Raw genomic sequence first — 14,385 nt, 5'->3', positions numbered from 1 at the left:
AATCCTACACCCCGAACAGCCTGTTTTCTGTCTTCAAGAATGTTCGCTTTCCATATGTTCCCCAGCTGGCTACCAGTTCAGTCTACCCTAAAGGTTAAACTTATGTTCAGGAGCATTCTTTTCCAATCATTACCTTTTCTGACAAAAATGCAATCCATCAATGGTTAGGATATCAAAGCAGCTACAGACACACGCACACACATACACGCACGCATGTATACACACCCCTTAGTTCACCAGGCTGTTTTATAATTTGTCCACTAGTCTTTTATGTGTTTGTAATGGAGATCTCTGTGGTTTTACTGGAATTATCATTGTTAAATTCTATAGTTCAACACAGCCAGACTCATCAGCCATTTCCTCCAACTAAGGCTTTGATTTCTTTGACCACTCTCTTTCATGACCTCCTTCTTCCACTGCATCCCTAGAGCTCAGAACAGGCACATTTATGCAAGTTTCTTTGGCCTTTCTTCTGTCTCTTCAGTGATCCAATACAGACTGAAGGACACAAAGAGGACACTCTCCTTAGCTGAGCCAGCCTCCACCGAGAACCAACCGGAAGCAGACCTCGTTCCTGAGCACATGTCCAAAAGTGGTAGAAATCAATGCAGATGACTTCTATAAGCCTCAGTGAAGGCTTTGTATATGCACTAAGGGGATTATTAACACACAGAGAGACACACATGCACTCACAACCACAGGAGAGGAAACAGCAGCAGAGAAACCCTCAGGAATACCACATTCTACAACATCAAAACTGGCCTGGAAACAGCACCATTGATTGAAAGGGAGAGAGAAAGCAGTCCCATAAACGTGCAACAAAGAACACACACACACACACACACACACACACACACATGCATACAGGCAGAACTACTGGCAAAATGTTAAGTTTTCTTGCATGGAGTGATTTGTCATACATGCCTTGGTTTGTCAACTGAGAAGACGTATAAGGCCTGTTGGTTTGCTGGAGCCTGTGGTTTGATTAAGAGACCTGCAGAACGGAAAGGGGAACATGCTATCCTAAAATGCACCTCTTGTGGGGTAGGTGAGGAATTTGCTTTAAATAGGACTAACCACAACAGAGTTGGGAAGCACTCACTAAAATTCCAGAATGTGGGCTTTCATAAAGCCCCTAAAAGCTTGTTATTGTCATTGCTATTATCATTGACACTTCCTACACTGCCAAGGAATTTTATGAAGTATGCTTTATTCCCTTTTTATGGTCAAATAAGCAAGGATTTGGAGAGATTAAATCACTCGCTCAAGTTCACACGCCTGGGAGTGGGGGATCTTAAGAGACTCACTAGAGACTAGACAGAGGCTCCAGCCGAGGGCCAACAGATCATTATAGCCCTCCTTAAGGACTGAGAACTACCCGGTAGACAGCGGAATCTCCTCAGGTCCCTGTTAGGACAGCAGAGTTCTCCAAGGACATGCAGCTGTTGACAACAAAGAGGACCTGAAACTCATTTTCTGCTGTGCCATCAAGTCCCTCACTCCACCATGCACCTCAGTCTTCCCCGAAGCCTTAAGAAGAAATGAAACACGAAGGCAACGGGAGAAAGAGTTTGTGAAGTTTGCCAGGAGCCAGACACTAGCTCTTCAAGGCCCTCCTATTTCAGAAATGACTTTGATTTTTGAATCACCACAGCCAGTGTGTAAATTGGATGGAAGCAGGCCTCCTGTCAACCTTGACGAAGGCTCTGCCCTGGGCCCAGAAATTGAACATGTTGACTTTGGCAGCATGCACATGCCCTTCTATGCCAAGACAGTTATTGAAAGGGAGCTGGCTAACGCCTCACTGCCCTGTCACTCAGCATGGAAGAGGCTGAGCCGCCAGTCAGCCTGCAGCCCAGAATTTCTTTCCAGAGTGTTCTCAATTTCAGCCCAGGGCCACTTCCTCCACAGAGCTGTGTGTGCCCTAAGATGCTACACAGGACTTGTTCTTGATGCATGGGAACTCTCCTTATAGTCTAGGCAGTGTTCAGACAGCCCTGACTAGTTAGGGCCAGTGTCTTCCCTGTTTATTGGCTGAGGTCTATGTCACTCAAGCCCTTTCTCCCTAGTCAGCCAGACTTCTCTATTTGCAATATAAGTTCCAGAAGGAGACCATAAGAACTCCTCCACAAAGGCCCTGAGGAAGGGAGAAAGAACTTTTCCTTGAAAAAAATTTTTAATGATTTACTTTATTTTTATTGGAAATGCAGAGTTACACAGAGAGAGACAGAGAGAAATCATCCTTCTAATGGCTCACTCCTCAAATGGCTGTAACCGCTAGAGCTGGGCCATTCTGAAGCCAGGATGCAGGAACTTTTTCCAGGTCTCCTACATGGGGACTTAGGGAGTCAAGGACTTGGGCTGTCCTCTGCTGCTTTCCCAGGCCATTAGCAGTGAGCTGGATTGGAAGTGAAGCAGCTGGGAATTGAATCAGCACCCATATGGGATGCTACTCTCTCGGATGGATGATTAGCCTACTATACCATGGTGCTGGCCCCTGCAACTCTTAGTTTGTTTTTAATTTCCCAGAATCTCTTGTTAACCAGGATTTTAATATTTCTTGCTTAGATTCCTATATACCCAGAAATGACTTGTTTTGTTCTTGCCATGCTGGTTCAACAGTCTGGACCCGAACTACACAGATGGTCCCTGGCCACAGTGTGCTTGGGTTAGTAGCTTGAGGGAAGCTTACACTCTTCCTAGAAGCCCTGGAAAAGGTTCAATTGTTACCTTCCAATGATGAGCTCCTAAGAACTGGGTTTGGGTTAATTCTAAGACTCCCATTGTCCTATCCACTAGCTCTTAAGATAAGCTCAGCAAAAGGATAGGCACAAAACTGTGTTCAGAGCCACCCTGTGGTTGGCCTGGACCCCTGGTAGCACTCAGTGGATGCTGAGACAGTTCCTTCTCTTTGGGATTTTTATATCTTAAGATGACGAGTCAACCAACAATAAGGAGGAACACAAACACAGAACAGAGGAGAGAAAAGGAAGTGGGTGAGGAAGACTCACTCACCCCTGAGTCAGGAAGTTAACACTGGTTACTTTCACTGGCTCCATAGGACCACTGGGAGGGAGGCAGGAACTCCCGTCTGACTCTGACCCTGACCAACGTCCACTGGGATGTACTGAAGGCCACAGGGCAGGGACTAAAACAGGAGCTCTGGTCTGATCCCAAGGCCTTTGCCACTCCCCAACTCCTCTGCCTGAGTCTCTAGGAAGGACCCCCAGATAAAGTGAAGTCACAGGGCCAACATGGTCTGTTCTGAGTCCATTAAACTTCTGTGTATAGATTATTCACGAGTGAGATGCAAAAAGTTATGAATTGTTTAAAATATTTTTCTATGTGCCCAAAAGGATGAAAACCACTCATAGAAGGCAAACAAATACCAGTGCAAAAAAAACAAAAACAGACCAAAAAAAAAGGAGAGAGAAAGACCGTTAAATAAACCCAGGCCCCCAACAATAAATGAACTGAAAAGCAACTTCCAAAACTAAAATGACCAAATTCAACAATTCTGTTCCTGGAACCATAATATTGCAGCAAGTCATGATTCTGACAAAGAAAACAGCAGAGAGAGGCAAGTGGATATGTGACAGAGCCTGAGCCAGGCCAAGTCCGATGTTAAGTTCCAGTTTCAAGTTTTGGGGGTCAAATTTTCAGTGCGTAACAGTCCTTTTAACCCATCAGTCGGCCTTGAGAGACCCCAAAAGGGAGGCCCTACCTGTGCTGATACACAACTCCAACATCATCTGACTTTAGCAACCTTGACTGTAAGCACAGCCGTGGCCTTGACAACGTTTAATGCAACAGACTGGTGTGTTCAACAGATTTCAGAATGGCTCACAAAACAAGGTGTAACAGATAGGAGAGGCCCGAAGGAAGGCAAGCACACGGGTTTTATTGAGAAAAAAGCTTATATACTGTAGGGTTGCCGAAGTTTAATAAATAAAGGTCAACTTATAATATATAAAAACAATATAAACATTTATATGCTACATGCATATCATATAATTTAAAGTAATAATTTATATATGGGGAGAGAGGCCAGTTCACGTTCTTCCGATTTTTCTCGACAAGGCACACACACAGGAGGTGTCTATTCGTATCCACCGCCAGCCCACCAGTTTGTTGTTCTCTGAAGTCAGTGCCCGCACATAGGTCTGGGACGTCTTGCACTGGGAGTTCCAGTGTTTGTCATCGATGCCCCTGCACCCGTTTTTGACGGGCCTGGCCTCCTTACATCTTGTCTCATAAAAGTATTGTTTCACGGGCGAGTTGCCAGTCTTGATCTCCCCTAGCACCGTGACCTGGTGTCCCCGGATATCAATGGCTGACGACTTGTCGGTCACCCACAGACTCTCACTGTCACACACCGAGTACTCCCCTCGGTGGCTTTTATGCTCTGCGTACCGTTTTCTCCGGGAGGTTCTGTTGGCTGTCGCGGGGTTGCCCACGTAATCCTCCATGAGATACAAGGGAGGGGGCTCGAGGGGCGTGGTGTCACTCAGCAGGACGCGGGGTGAGCTGTAGCGTCTCTGTTGTCGTAGCAACTCGGTGTCCATGGGGATCATACGCTGCAATTCCGACTTGGTGGGCTCTCCCTGCGCCAGCTCCTGGGGGGCCTCCGCTTTGGGCAGGGTGCTCTGATAGCTCCCCTTAACGTCCACTGCCTGCTTGGACAGTCTGTTCTTCAAAATGTCTGCCTGGATCAGCTTGATGATTAGGGAATTGAGCGAGTCTTCCGGCAAACTCCTTTGATCCATGCTGTTGTTCCCTTGGATGCCACGGAGATAAGCGAGAAATATCACATAAAACAAGATGGACATCACCTTGTTCACCTGTAAGAGCTGAAAAGGAGACACAGGTGTTAGTAGTGGGCAGAGGGCAGCTCATCAACGTCATTCTGGCAACAGTCGCCTGAGCCCTTGTGTCCCCAGGAGGCAGGAGAGAGAAGGCATACACCCCACAGTGCTCCTCGTCCAACATCTGAAAGAGACTACGTCTTCCCTCCACCCTTGGGAACTACTGGGGAAGGCACTTGGATGCTCCGACTCTGTTGTCCCGCCCATGGCATAGGCATCCTCTGTCCTCTTTATACTTCAGCCTTCTGCTGTGTTTGTGTGGCATACCGCCATTTCCTTATGCACCACTGAAGCCTAAACACACACACACACACACACACACACACACACACACAAACCCACTCCACCTTGGCCAAGTCTGAAACCTTAAAAGTTACCATGTTTTATCGGCATCAGTGACCTTGGAATTGTTGGAAGAAACATAGCTTTGTGTCCCCAGCTAGGGCTCCCGAGTGTCTTTCAAAGGAACATCCTGAGGCTGGGGATTTGGTCAGAAGTCCCTCAAGCGAGGGCTCTTGACAAGGTTTACGGAAAACATATTTCACAAGCCAGTTCTAAATGGATCTCAAGAATAAGGGTTTGATATCAAAATAAACTGATATTTTAATTCCACTTTCCCACATAGGAGCACAGAAGATATATTGATATCAGAGATGTGCTCATTCCTGGCTGAGTCACACCTGGTAGTCTATTCTCGTATCTTTGTCAATAAACCAGCAAGGACACACTTGGCAAGAAAGCCTGAGCCTCAGAGTGCGCTGCCCGGCTGATGGACACTCGTCACTAGGAAGCCCAAAGGATCTCATGGACCCCCAGGGGACCCTGCAGCAGCACTACCTGAACAAGATGGAGATCCTGAAGAAACCGACTCAACGCGCTGGACTGGGCTGGAATATCAAGAGCCACTGCAGATTGCTGTCTCCTCCTGCAGACTTTCCGTTTCCATTACAACTTATCACCATTCGCAGTTAGGTTTTAAATGCTACTACCTCCTTGTTTGTATACATGGCATTCTCACCCTGCAGTGCTCTCACTCTGTTGCCATAGTAGAATGGCAACGCTTGCTTCTGTTGGGTCCAGGTGGAATTGTGGTGCTGATGGAGAGATGCTCTCCTTGTTCTTTGCCCCCTCGGTGGAGCAAAGCCGGGCTTTCCCGAAGTGAGCCCTGGAAGGAGACTCTCCAGGTGGAGCTGGGTGGACGGGCCTGAGATCCTAACGTGTTCCCTGGTCCTCTGCCACCTGTCCCAGGAGGCTTTGCCTCCATTAATTACCATCGCCACCACTTCAAGGCCTCCAGGGGCACATCATTTCCTCCTTAAAGACTAAACATGGAAAATTCTTTCCCTTTCCTTGGGTAGTTTCAAAATTTATCAAATCCAGAGGGAACATGGGGAGGAAATAAACAAGAAACACAAAAGCAGTCCTGCTTACCAGCTAGCCTGCAGACACACAGACTTTCCCCATTTTGGCTGAAGAACGGCTTGCTCTCTTGTCCCCAAGGTCAATAGTATTGCAGACACTTTGGCCCAACTTCCTCTTCCTGGATCCTGGCCTGCCTCTGTGATAAGATTATCTTCCTTCCATGGGAACTACTTTTCTGGACAACTGACTCCTCCAAGGTCAAAGCTAAGAGGAGGAAGGATTCCAGTATGATTGCCCACCCCTAGAGACTTGTCTAGGAGCCGTAGCATCCTAGGGAAATACTTCCCACAGGATAACTCATTTCCTCAAAGTATGTGTGTGTAAGTGACATTTCCTTCGATCTTGAGGGCCCAAGAAAGCAAAATCTGACTGCCACGAAAAAGTACAACATACATGCAACTGAAAAAATCCTACACTCACCCTTGTCCTTCCAAAGTACAACAGCAACAAAATCATTAGGGATTAAGAGTCTAACAAAAATCTCCCCAGAGCTCAGCCACTGTGAGATAAGAGTACACAGCGGATTTATTCATGAGGAAACCAATCAAGTGTGACCGGTAAAGAAAGTCTAAAAATGGGAATATTAGTGAAGTATTACATGGGTGAGTTAATAGGGATAATATGAGCTGGTGCCAATTGAATTGATGATGAAGATGGAAGGGAACCATGCAGCACAGTATCAGGCCATGGTGAGTAAGGCAGACATGTTGAACATAAACCTGAATGTTCTACAGCAACAATAGATGCTGTGCAGGTACAAGGTACACAGGTGCAAGGGGACCAGGCATCTGTAGCTCCTCTTTCCACGGCCTGCTCACATTGCCGGCATGCTCCACAAGCCTTTGTCCCCAAATACTGTCACTCACAAGTGCACTTGACTGTAGCCCAGACACATTGATTGGGGGTGGGGTGGGGCAGGGAGAGTGTTGGGAAGTGGAAGTAGAGAGAACAGGAAAATTAAGAAAACAAACACGGGACACGGCGAAGTGGCATCTCTGTTCTTGTGGGGTGGGTGGTGTGTGGGAGGAGAGTCTGCAGGATCTCTGGTGTGTTCGGGGTCATCTGTGCCTTCAGTGCTCATCCCTTGCCCTAGGGTGGGCTGTCCCCAAAGAGTAGTTCAAGAATGCAAACAAGAAGGTGGGTGAGCCTGACCCAGATGAGACATGTCAGGGCACGTTTCAATTGAGGAGGATGTCTACGTCCCTCTTTGAGTGGTTAGCGTCACATGTACAGACCTCCACGTGAGCAGCTGCCAGGTTGTGGTACTGTTGCCACGCCTCCCCTCTGATGACAGGGACCACATCTCCGCCATCACACACACAAGCACCACACACATACATCTGTGGGGCCTTGAGCAAGGCTGACACATCTTGAAGTACTTCCATGTCTGTTTCTCCACCAAGCATCATTCAGGACGGTTACCAAGCCAAGACATTGCTCTGTGGCCTGCGATCTTGCATGGGCTGATGCCAAGCCTGGTTTTGGATGCCAATCAACTCTGCCTTCTTTTCTCAAAGAAAACACAGGCCCTTGGCTCTGGGAAATGGGTCTGGTCCCCAGGCTTTTCTTCGTTATAATTAGAAAAAGACCTGTTAAAGACCTCCGTAAAACCCCCTTCCTACACACTCCCCAGTGCCCACTTGCCCTGCTTGGAGTTTTTCAAGAGCCTGACCAATGTGCATCTGCTATTTGCCTCACTTGGAAATGCTTTCCCACAGATGGTGTTTTCTCAGTCCCTGGAGCAACATCCCTACAAGGTTTCACCATCCCTCAAAATACTCAAAAGACAGCAATTTCCGATTCCTCATTTTTGGCTCCATTTTCAGCACACACACATCCACACACGCGTGCGTGCACACACACACACACACACACGCACGCACACACATGCACACACATCCACATTCTCACACACATACACACACGCACGTGCACGCACACACACACATATCCACACACACACACACACGCACTAGCTCTTGGATATTCTAGAAGCAGCTGAAATGGAACAAGAAGCTAAGAAGTGGTGTTGGATCTACATGCACAATCACTTCTGTCTGCCTTGTCACACACCAACCAATGGAGTTGCATCTTTTGGGCTCCAGTTCTCTTCTCTAGGACGAGCTTCCTTAGGCAACAGCACCTGTTCCTGACCACACACCTCAACAATTCTGCACCTGCTGCATGCAGATGAAATAGATTTTGGCCTGGCTACCACGAGGTCATCAAGAACCAAACACCATATGAGAATGGGCATTTGGCCTACTAACAGGTTAAAATACAGTTAGAGGGCCTGGTGCGGTAGCCCAGTGGCTAAACTCTTTACCTTCCAGATGCCAGTTGGTGTCTTGCCTGTTCCACTTCCCATCCAGCTCCCAGCTTGTGGCCTGGGAAAGCAGTGGAGGATGGCCCAAAGCCTTGGGACCCTGCATCCACCCAGAAGTTCTTGGCTCCTGGCTCCTGGATTTGGATCAGCTCAGCTCTGGCTGTTGCAGCCACTTGCAGAGTGAACCAGGAGACAGAAGACCTTTCCCTCTGTGTCTCCTTCTCTCTGTAGACATGATTTTCCCAAATAAATAAATAAAATCTTTGAAAATACTAGTTAGAATATATTGCATCCTGTATTGGAGAGCCTGGGTTCAATTCCCAGCTTCCCTCCTGACCTGGAAGTGGTTAGTGATGGCTGAAGTACTTGAGTTCTTGCCATCATATGGGGGACCTGGATTTGAACCTGGCTCCTTGGCTTTGGTCCCGCCCAGGTACCACTAAAACCTTTGGAGAATAGGTGAGAAGATGGGAACTCTTTCTTTCTCAACCAAATAAACTAAAAATATATAAATAAATGAGACAGCATTTACTTAAAATGATTTATTTGAAAGGCATAATGATAAAATGAGAGACAAAGAGATATTAATGATAAAATGAGAGACAAAGTGGTTCACTTTCCAAATGGCTGTGAGAATCAGGGATAAGCCAGGCAAAAACCAGGAGGTCAGAACTTCATTTGTGTCTCCTGTGTGAGTGGGTACAGGGGCCCAAGCACTTGGGCCATCCTTTATTCCTTTCCCAGGTGTATTAGCAGGGAGCTGGTTTAGAAACATAGCACAGGGGTCCCCAACGGTGCTCTAATATGGGTTGCCAACATTGTAAGTGATAGCCTAGTCTGCTGGGACACAATCCTGGCCCTATATATTCAATACTTAATTCTGTTCACTGAAGTCAGCCCTCTCACACTTCCCACTTCTGATGGGGGAAACGGAGGTTAAAGACCCGGCTAACAAGCAGCAGAACAAGGAACTGGGCATAGCCTGGTTCTAGAGCTCATGATCTGCATGATCACACTATGCTGCCTCTGTCTATGCCCACTTCCAGATGTTCAAGAGCTTTGTTTCCAGAGGAAGCTCAAATCCCAAGCCGTGACCTGGACAGCTGCCACCCAGCAGCATGAGGGCCTCAACTTCAGGCAGGGTTGCAGGGACTCCGTGTCACTGCTCCTGTTCCCTCTGTCCAGATTCCTGGTGCTGGCCTTTTTCACGAAAGTCTACAACATTCAGTTTCCCCTGGTCCCTTCTGGGCCCTTCCTCCAAGGCAGTCCTTCTCTGGCCACCTGTGCTTGGATGTGTGTTGCATCTGGAACCAGTCTTCAACACCTGGGCAGCTTCCAAAGAAGACAGAAAAGCCCTGTTGTAGCTTTGTTTAGAGGGAAGTCCTGAGATCTAAGGTGAAAGCTGAAGTTTTAAATTTGCTAGCACTTTAATACGCAAATTCAAAGGGTCCCATTATTTCTCCTGCAGCCACATCTTCCTCTGGAAGCCAATCCAACCTTTGGCTGGGTTTCAAGAGGACACTGGTCAGCTGTTTCTGGAAGGGCCGTGATTCCTCGGGGAATTTCTATAGCGATGTCATGGTCCCACTGACTATTCCTAAGTGTTCAGAGGACTGCATCCTGCCAGATAACCCTACTATTTTGCTCGAGGTGAGGGATAAGAGGGAGGTGGGAAAGCGATAGGTTTAAAGCAGAATAATCAAAAGAAATGGAATGTGGTAGAAATGTTAAATTAGAAATTAGAAAAAACTGACTAAGCCTGCTTTCTGGATCTTAATTGCAAAGTTGATTCAAATTGGCTTTGTTTTCATTACAGGTCATGAGGCCTCCAACTTGAGTCAAAGGGGTCCCATGAAAATGTTCTGACCCTTGACAAGACTGGGAGCTGGGAGAATCTGGTAGAGCCACCACTGGGGATTCATCTAATTTTGGTTAATCTCTTCATTAATGATCCGGAAGTGGGAGGGAGGAAAAAGTGGCAGATTAGTGAAAATGCACAGATGATGCTTAGAGCTGAGGCGTGGCTGACGCCAAGGAGGACAGGCCAGCTGGCTGCAGTGCCCATGGGGCTGCCAACCTGAAAATGGCATGATTTGCCCCTAACTGAAAACCATGACTGAGGTCATGTGGGGTGGTGGTGGGGATGGGGAGCGGGAGGAGGAGATGAATTCCAAAGCAACAAGGGATTGAGGAAACCCTCTGGAACGGCTACAAGCAGCAGACAAGAAGTGAGCCTCAGGAGGAAGGCTGTGTGGGCTTGCACCATGTATCTGCTCCAAAGATCTCTGTCCTCCACCTCTTATTCACTCATTTATTTTCAGCACAGCTCTGCAGTAGGGGGCAGCTGCAACACTCCCTGACCTGGGAGAAACACACAAAAAGACCTAAGTGGAGCTTTGAAGATGGTAAAAAGTAGAGTGCCTGGGTGAGGAGAGCAGAGTGAAACACACAGAATTCACAGAAAATCTGGAAAGGTCGGCCACTTGGCCAAGGATGAGATGAGCTCTGGGTTCGGTGAGCCTACCTGAGTGCTGGACAGGGAGCAGGTGAGAGCAGAGACAGGAAGGGGAACTCCTATCTTCTGGAAAATCTCAGATTGCCCAGTGGCTCCTCTTGTGAAAATGCAATACTTTGAACTCCAGGCTTCTGAAGGTGACTGACAGCATCAACTGGCGGCTCAGGAGCTGAATGAGGACGAGCTTCTCAGTTCTCAGGAGGCAATGGCCTCCCTGCGGCAAGGTCAACAGAGAGGACACAGGAGGTGGTCCAATCGAGAACTGCCCCCGCGGAGTCCTGGAGATGGTCCTTCCTACCGCCAGAACAGGAGGAATGGGACCCTCTGGATATACACAGGCCCTATGTCTAGAGAGAATGTTAAGTACTTAAAAGATGGAGGTAGGAAGTTGTGATTTGCTCTGCACAGCTGTGGGAAGAGGAATTTCACATGATTCAAAGCTCACCCTCCTCTGACCCCCAGGCAGCAAAAGGAGGCATATAGCACATGTCCAAACAATGTGCATCAGCAGCCCCAAGGAGGGCGCTGGTGCAGTTCCTCCCCAGGCCGAGGAACCCTCTGGCTTTGCACCATCTTGGCACAGAGATCTGGAAGGAGCTTGGTATGCTGACATAAGTCCCAGGAAAGCAGACTGACTTTATCCTTTGCATGCCACAGACTTCTGCTTTATGGCCAGAGAGTTGGCTGGGGGAGGATGTGCTAGAACATCTGACTCATTCCTGCTACTGGCCACAATGGCATGTGTAGTAAATCGCGTTTTGTTTGTTTTGGGCATTTACATTTACCAACAACTGCAAGCAGGCGTGTGTGCCAGAGCTTGCACTCACACACACAGTAGCCTCCTAGATGTGGGTGCATTGTTGTCAGGCTGTTTTCTCTTTTCTTTTCTTTTCTTTTCTTTTCTTTTCTTTTCTTTTCTTTTCTTTTCTTTTCTTTTCTTTTCTTTTCTTTTCTTTTCTTTTCTTTTCTCTCTCTCTCTCTCCCTCCCTCCCTCCCTCCCTCCCTCCCTCCCTTCCTTCCTTCCTTCCTTCCTTTCTTTGCTTTTAGATTTATTAATTTTTATTGGAAAGTCAAATTTACAGAGAGATGGAGAGACAGAAAGATCTTCTGTCCAATGAGTCACTCCTCAACTGGACACAAATGCCAGAGCTGAGACGATTTGAAATCGGGAGCCAGGAGCTTCTTCCAGGTCTCCCATGCTTGCTTGTTTGTTTTTTTCATTTTCCAACTGGGAAAACATGCCAGGCAAGGTTGCTGCAATTACACAGACATCTGGGCAAAGAACTGATGACTTGAGCCTCTGAGAATAATTGTCCCAAGTCAACCTGTTTGAGTGGACATCTCATATCTGAGCTGGGTTTATATGTCAAGCATACATGTCGCTTGGAAAATGCAAGCCAACCATCAGTCACATCCTTGTAAGGTAAGCAGGGTGCTGAGCAGTCTTAATTATTACCACAAATAACAACAATGATTATAAAGTCACTATGTTGTTTTCCCAGCCAAGGACGCGATCTCATAAACAAGAAAGAAGTTGGTTTTGTCTGGAGAGCAGAAGCGGAGGAGATTTGAAAGCAGGATCTCCATGCTGTTCACATTCGGCTTGCCTTTTCGAAACCCAGACCATGGCTGGCTTGGCAATGCCCAAGTTTTTTCCTTTCCATGAACCACAGCAGTGGCAGCAGTAGCAAGCCTGGGTTCAACCCTAACCATGCTGGTTTGGCCTCAGGAGGAGTTGGCTGCAGAACGAGTAATGAGATGGCAAGCTTTCTCATTTGGGTTTGGCAAACAGGTCTAGGTGGAGCCCCTCCACCACCCAGCCACCTCCTCTCCTGAAGACTGAGGCTCCGGCAGATATATCGTGGCCCTCTTCAGAAAGTTGCCCTGCCCAAAGACTCCGAGGGGTGTACCTGCCCTCCGCTCTGGCGTTGGGTGTTTGGGGAACGGTGCTTCCTTTCCCTTTGCTGACCACAGCCACTGCTGTGCACCTCAACACGTGTATGGCCTGGGAACTAGAGTGTCAGCTGCCAGCGGAGCGAGGCTGGGATGTCACCCCAGGAAGAAAAAGAACCTCCCACCCAAACTGAAGTGTATGGTAAACACAAGGACTTCAGCCCAAACTAGTCTAGGGAATCTTTCGGGGCAGCTGGGCAAGGCTACAAACCAACCCAGAGCTTGTCCTCTGAAAGCGATTTTGGCACAGGCACTCGGAACCCAAAGCTGTCTTTAATCACAGACACAAGTCATAATAATCGCTCGTCACAACACCAAGCATCCTCCTGAGCCCTGCCAGATGCTAGACTGTACTGAACACGCCACGTGGATTATCTCAATTAATCCTCACTGATACGATTATTATGCCCACTTTGCAGCTGAGGAAACTGAGGCTCAGGGGGATTAAGTCATCTTGCCCAAGATCACACATCTACGGAAAGGCAGAGCCAAGACTTAAACCCCTGCCTGGGTCAGCTTCTAGCCAATATTGTATAATGCCTCCCACTTCATTCCGCAGCACAAGGCACCTGCTACTTGGCTTGCAGTGAATGAGCAGCGAGCACCATGCTGATATTCATGCTTCTTGCCTTTTTTAGAGAAATGTAAAGAGGGCATTTCACAACCGAAGGCTGGCGTCATCCATTCATAGTAGCTACCAGCTTCTTTGCTCCACATGGAGCCAGGGCTCATTCATTCATGCTTCAGTCTCTCCCAAGGCTAACTCTTCTTTCCTCACTCTCCTCATCTGGTGATAAAGAAGTGCGAGGACCCTGGGGGTCTTTGAGAGACTGGCTGACTTTGCATAGGTGACACAGATTTCTGGCTCTGGTTTTCATCAGCTGTGTGTAATGAAGATAAACAAAATAATGCAGACCCTTGGCACATTGCCTGCTTCGATTTGTTCACAAAAACCGACTCCGCCACTAACTAGCTTTGCGGATTCCTCCCGGGCCTCAGTCCCCGGCAGTGTTTATCCCTGGGGGTGCTGTAACGTAGTGGGGGCAGGAGAGCTCTTCATTCACTTTTGCCACCCAGGTCCCTGTCTACTCAATACCAGCCACAGTGAAACCACGAGCAGGACCTGCACTTTTCCAGCTATCGTCTAAGACAACTTCATCAGCCCTGGTTAGGGATCACAGCTGCTGCTCGACAGAGTAGCTCTTTTTCACTTTTGGATTATCAGCTCTTTTAAAAATGTGATAGAAAGCTGGGCCTGGCGCGGTAGCCTAGTGGCTAAAGACCTTGCCTTGCAAATGCTGGGA

At 47.8% G+C, this 14,385-nt stretch overlaps 1 protein-coding gene across 1 annotated transcript in view; it reads right to left on the bottom strand.

The window, feature by feature from the left end:
* Nucleotides 1-3,754: 3,754 nt before the first annotated feature.
* The window catches only part of NTF3 (neurotrophin 3), a 57,086-nt gene continuing 46,455 nt past the window's right edge, over nucleotides 3,755-14,385 (bottom strand). Inside the window, exon 2 of the mRNA XM_040979006.1 lies at nucleotides 3,755-4,850. Coding sequence (XP_040834940.1) covers nucleotides 4,053-4,850 — 798 coding nt within the window. The 3' untranslated portion in view covers nucleotides 3,755-4,052. The remainder of the gene's footprint in view (nucleotides 4,851-14,385) is intronic.

Source organism: Ochotona curzoniae, unplaced genomic scaffold (assembly GCF_017591425.1).
Source record: "Ochotona curzoniae isolate NIBS_2020 unplaced genomic scaffold, NIBS_Ocur_1.0 contig_2927, whole genome shotgun sequence".
Classification (NCBI taxonomy): domain Eukaryota; kingdom Metazoa; phylum Chordata; class Mammalia; order Lagomorpha; family Ochotonidae; genus Ochotona; species Ochotona curzoniae.
Note: the sequence above shows the minus strand (reverse complement) of the source record. Positions and strands in the feature narration are given on the sequence as shown.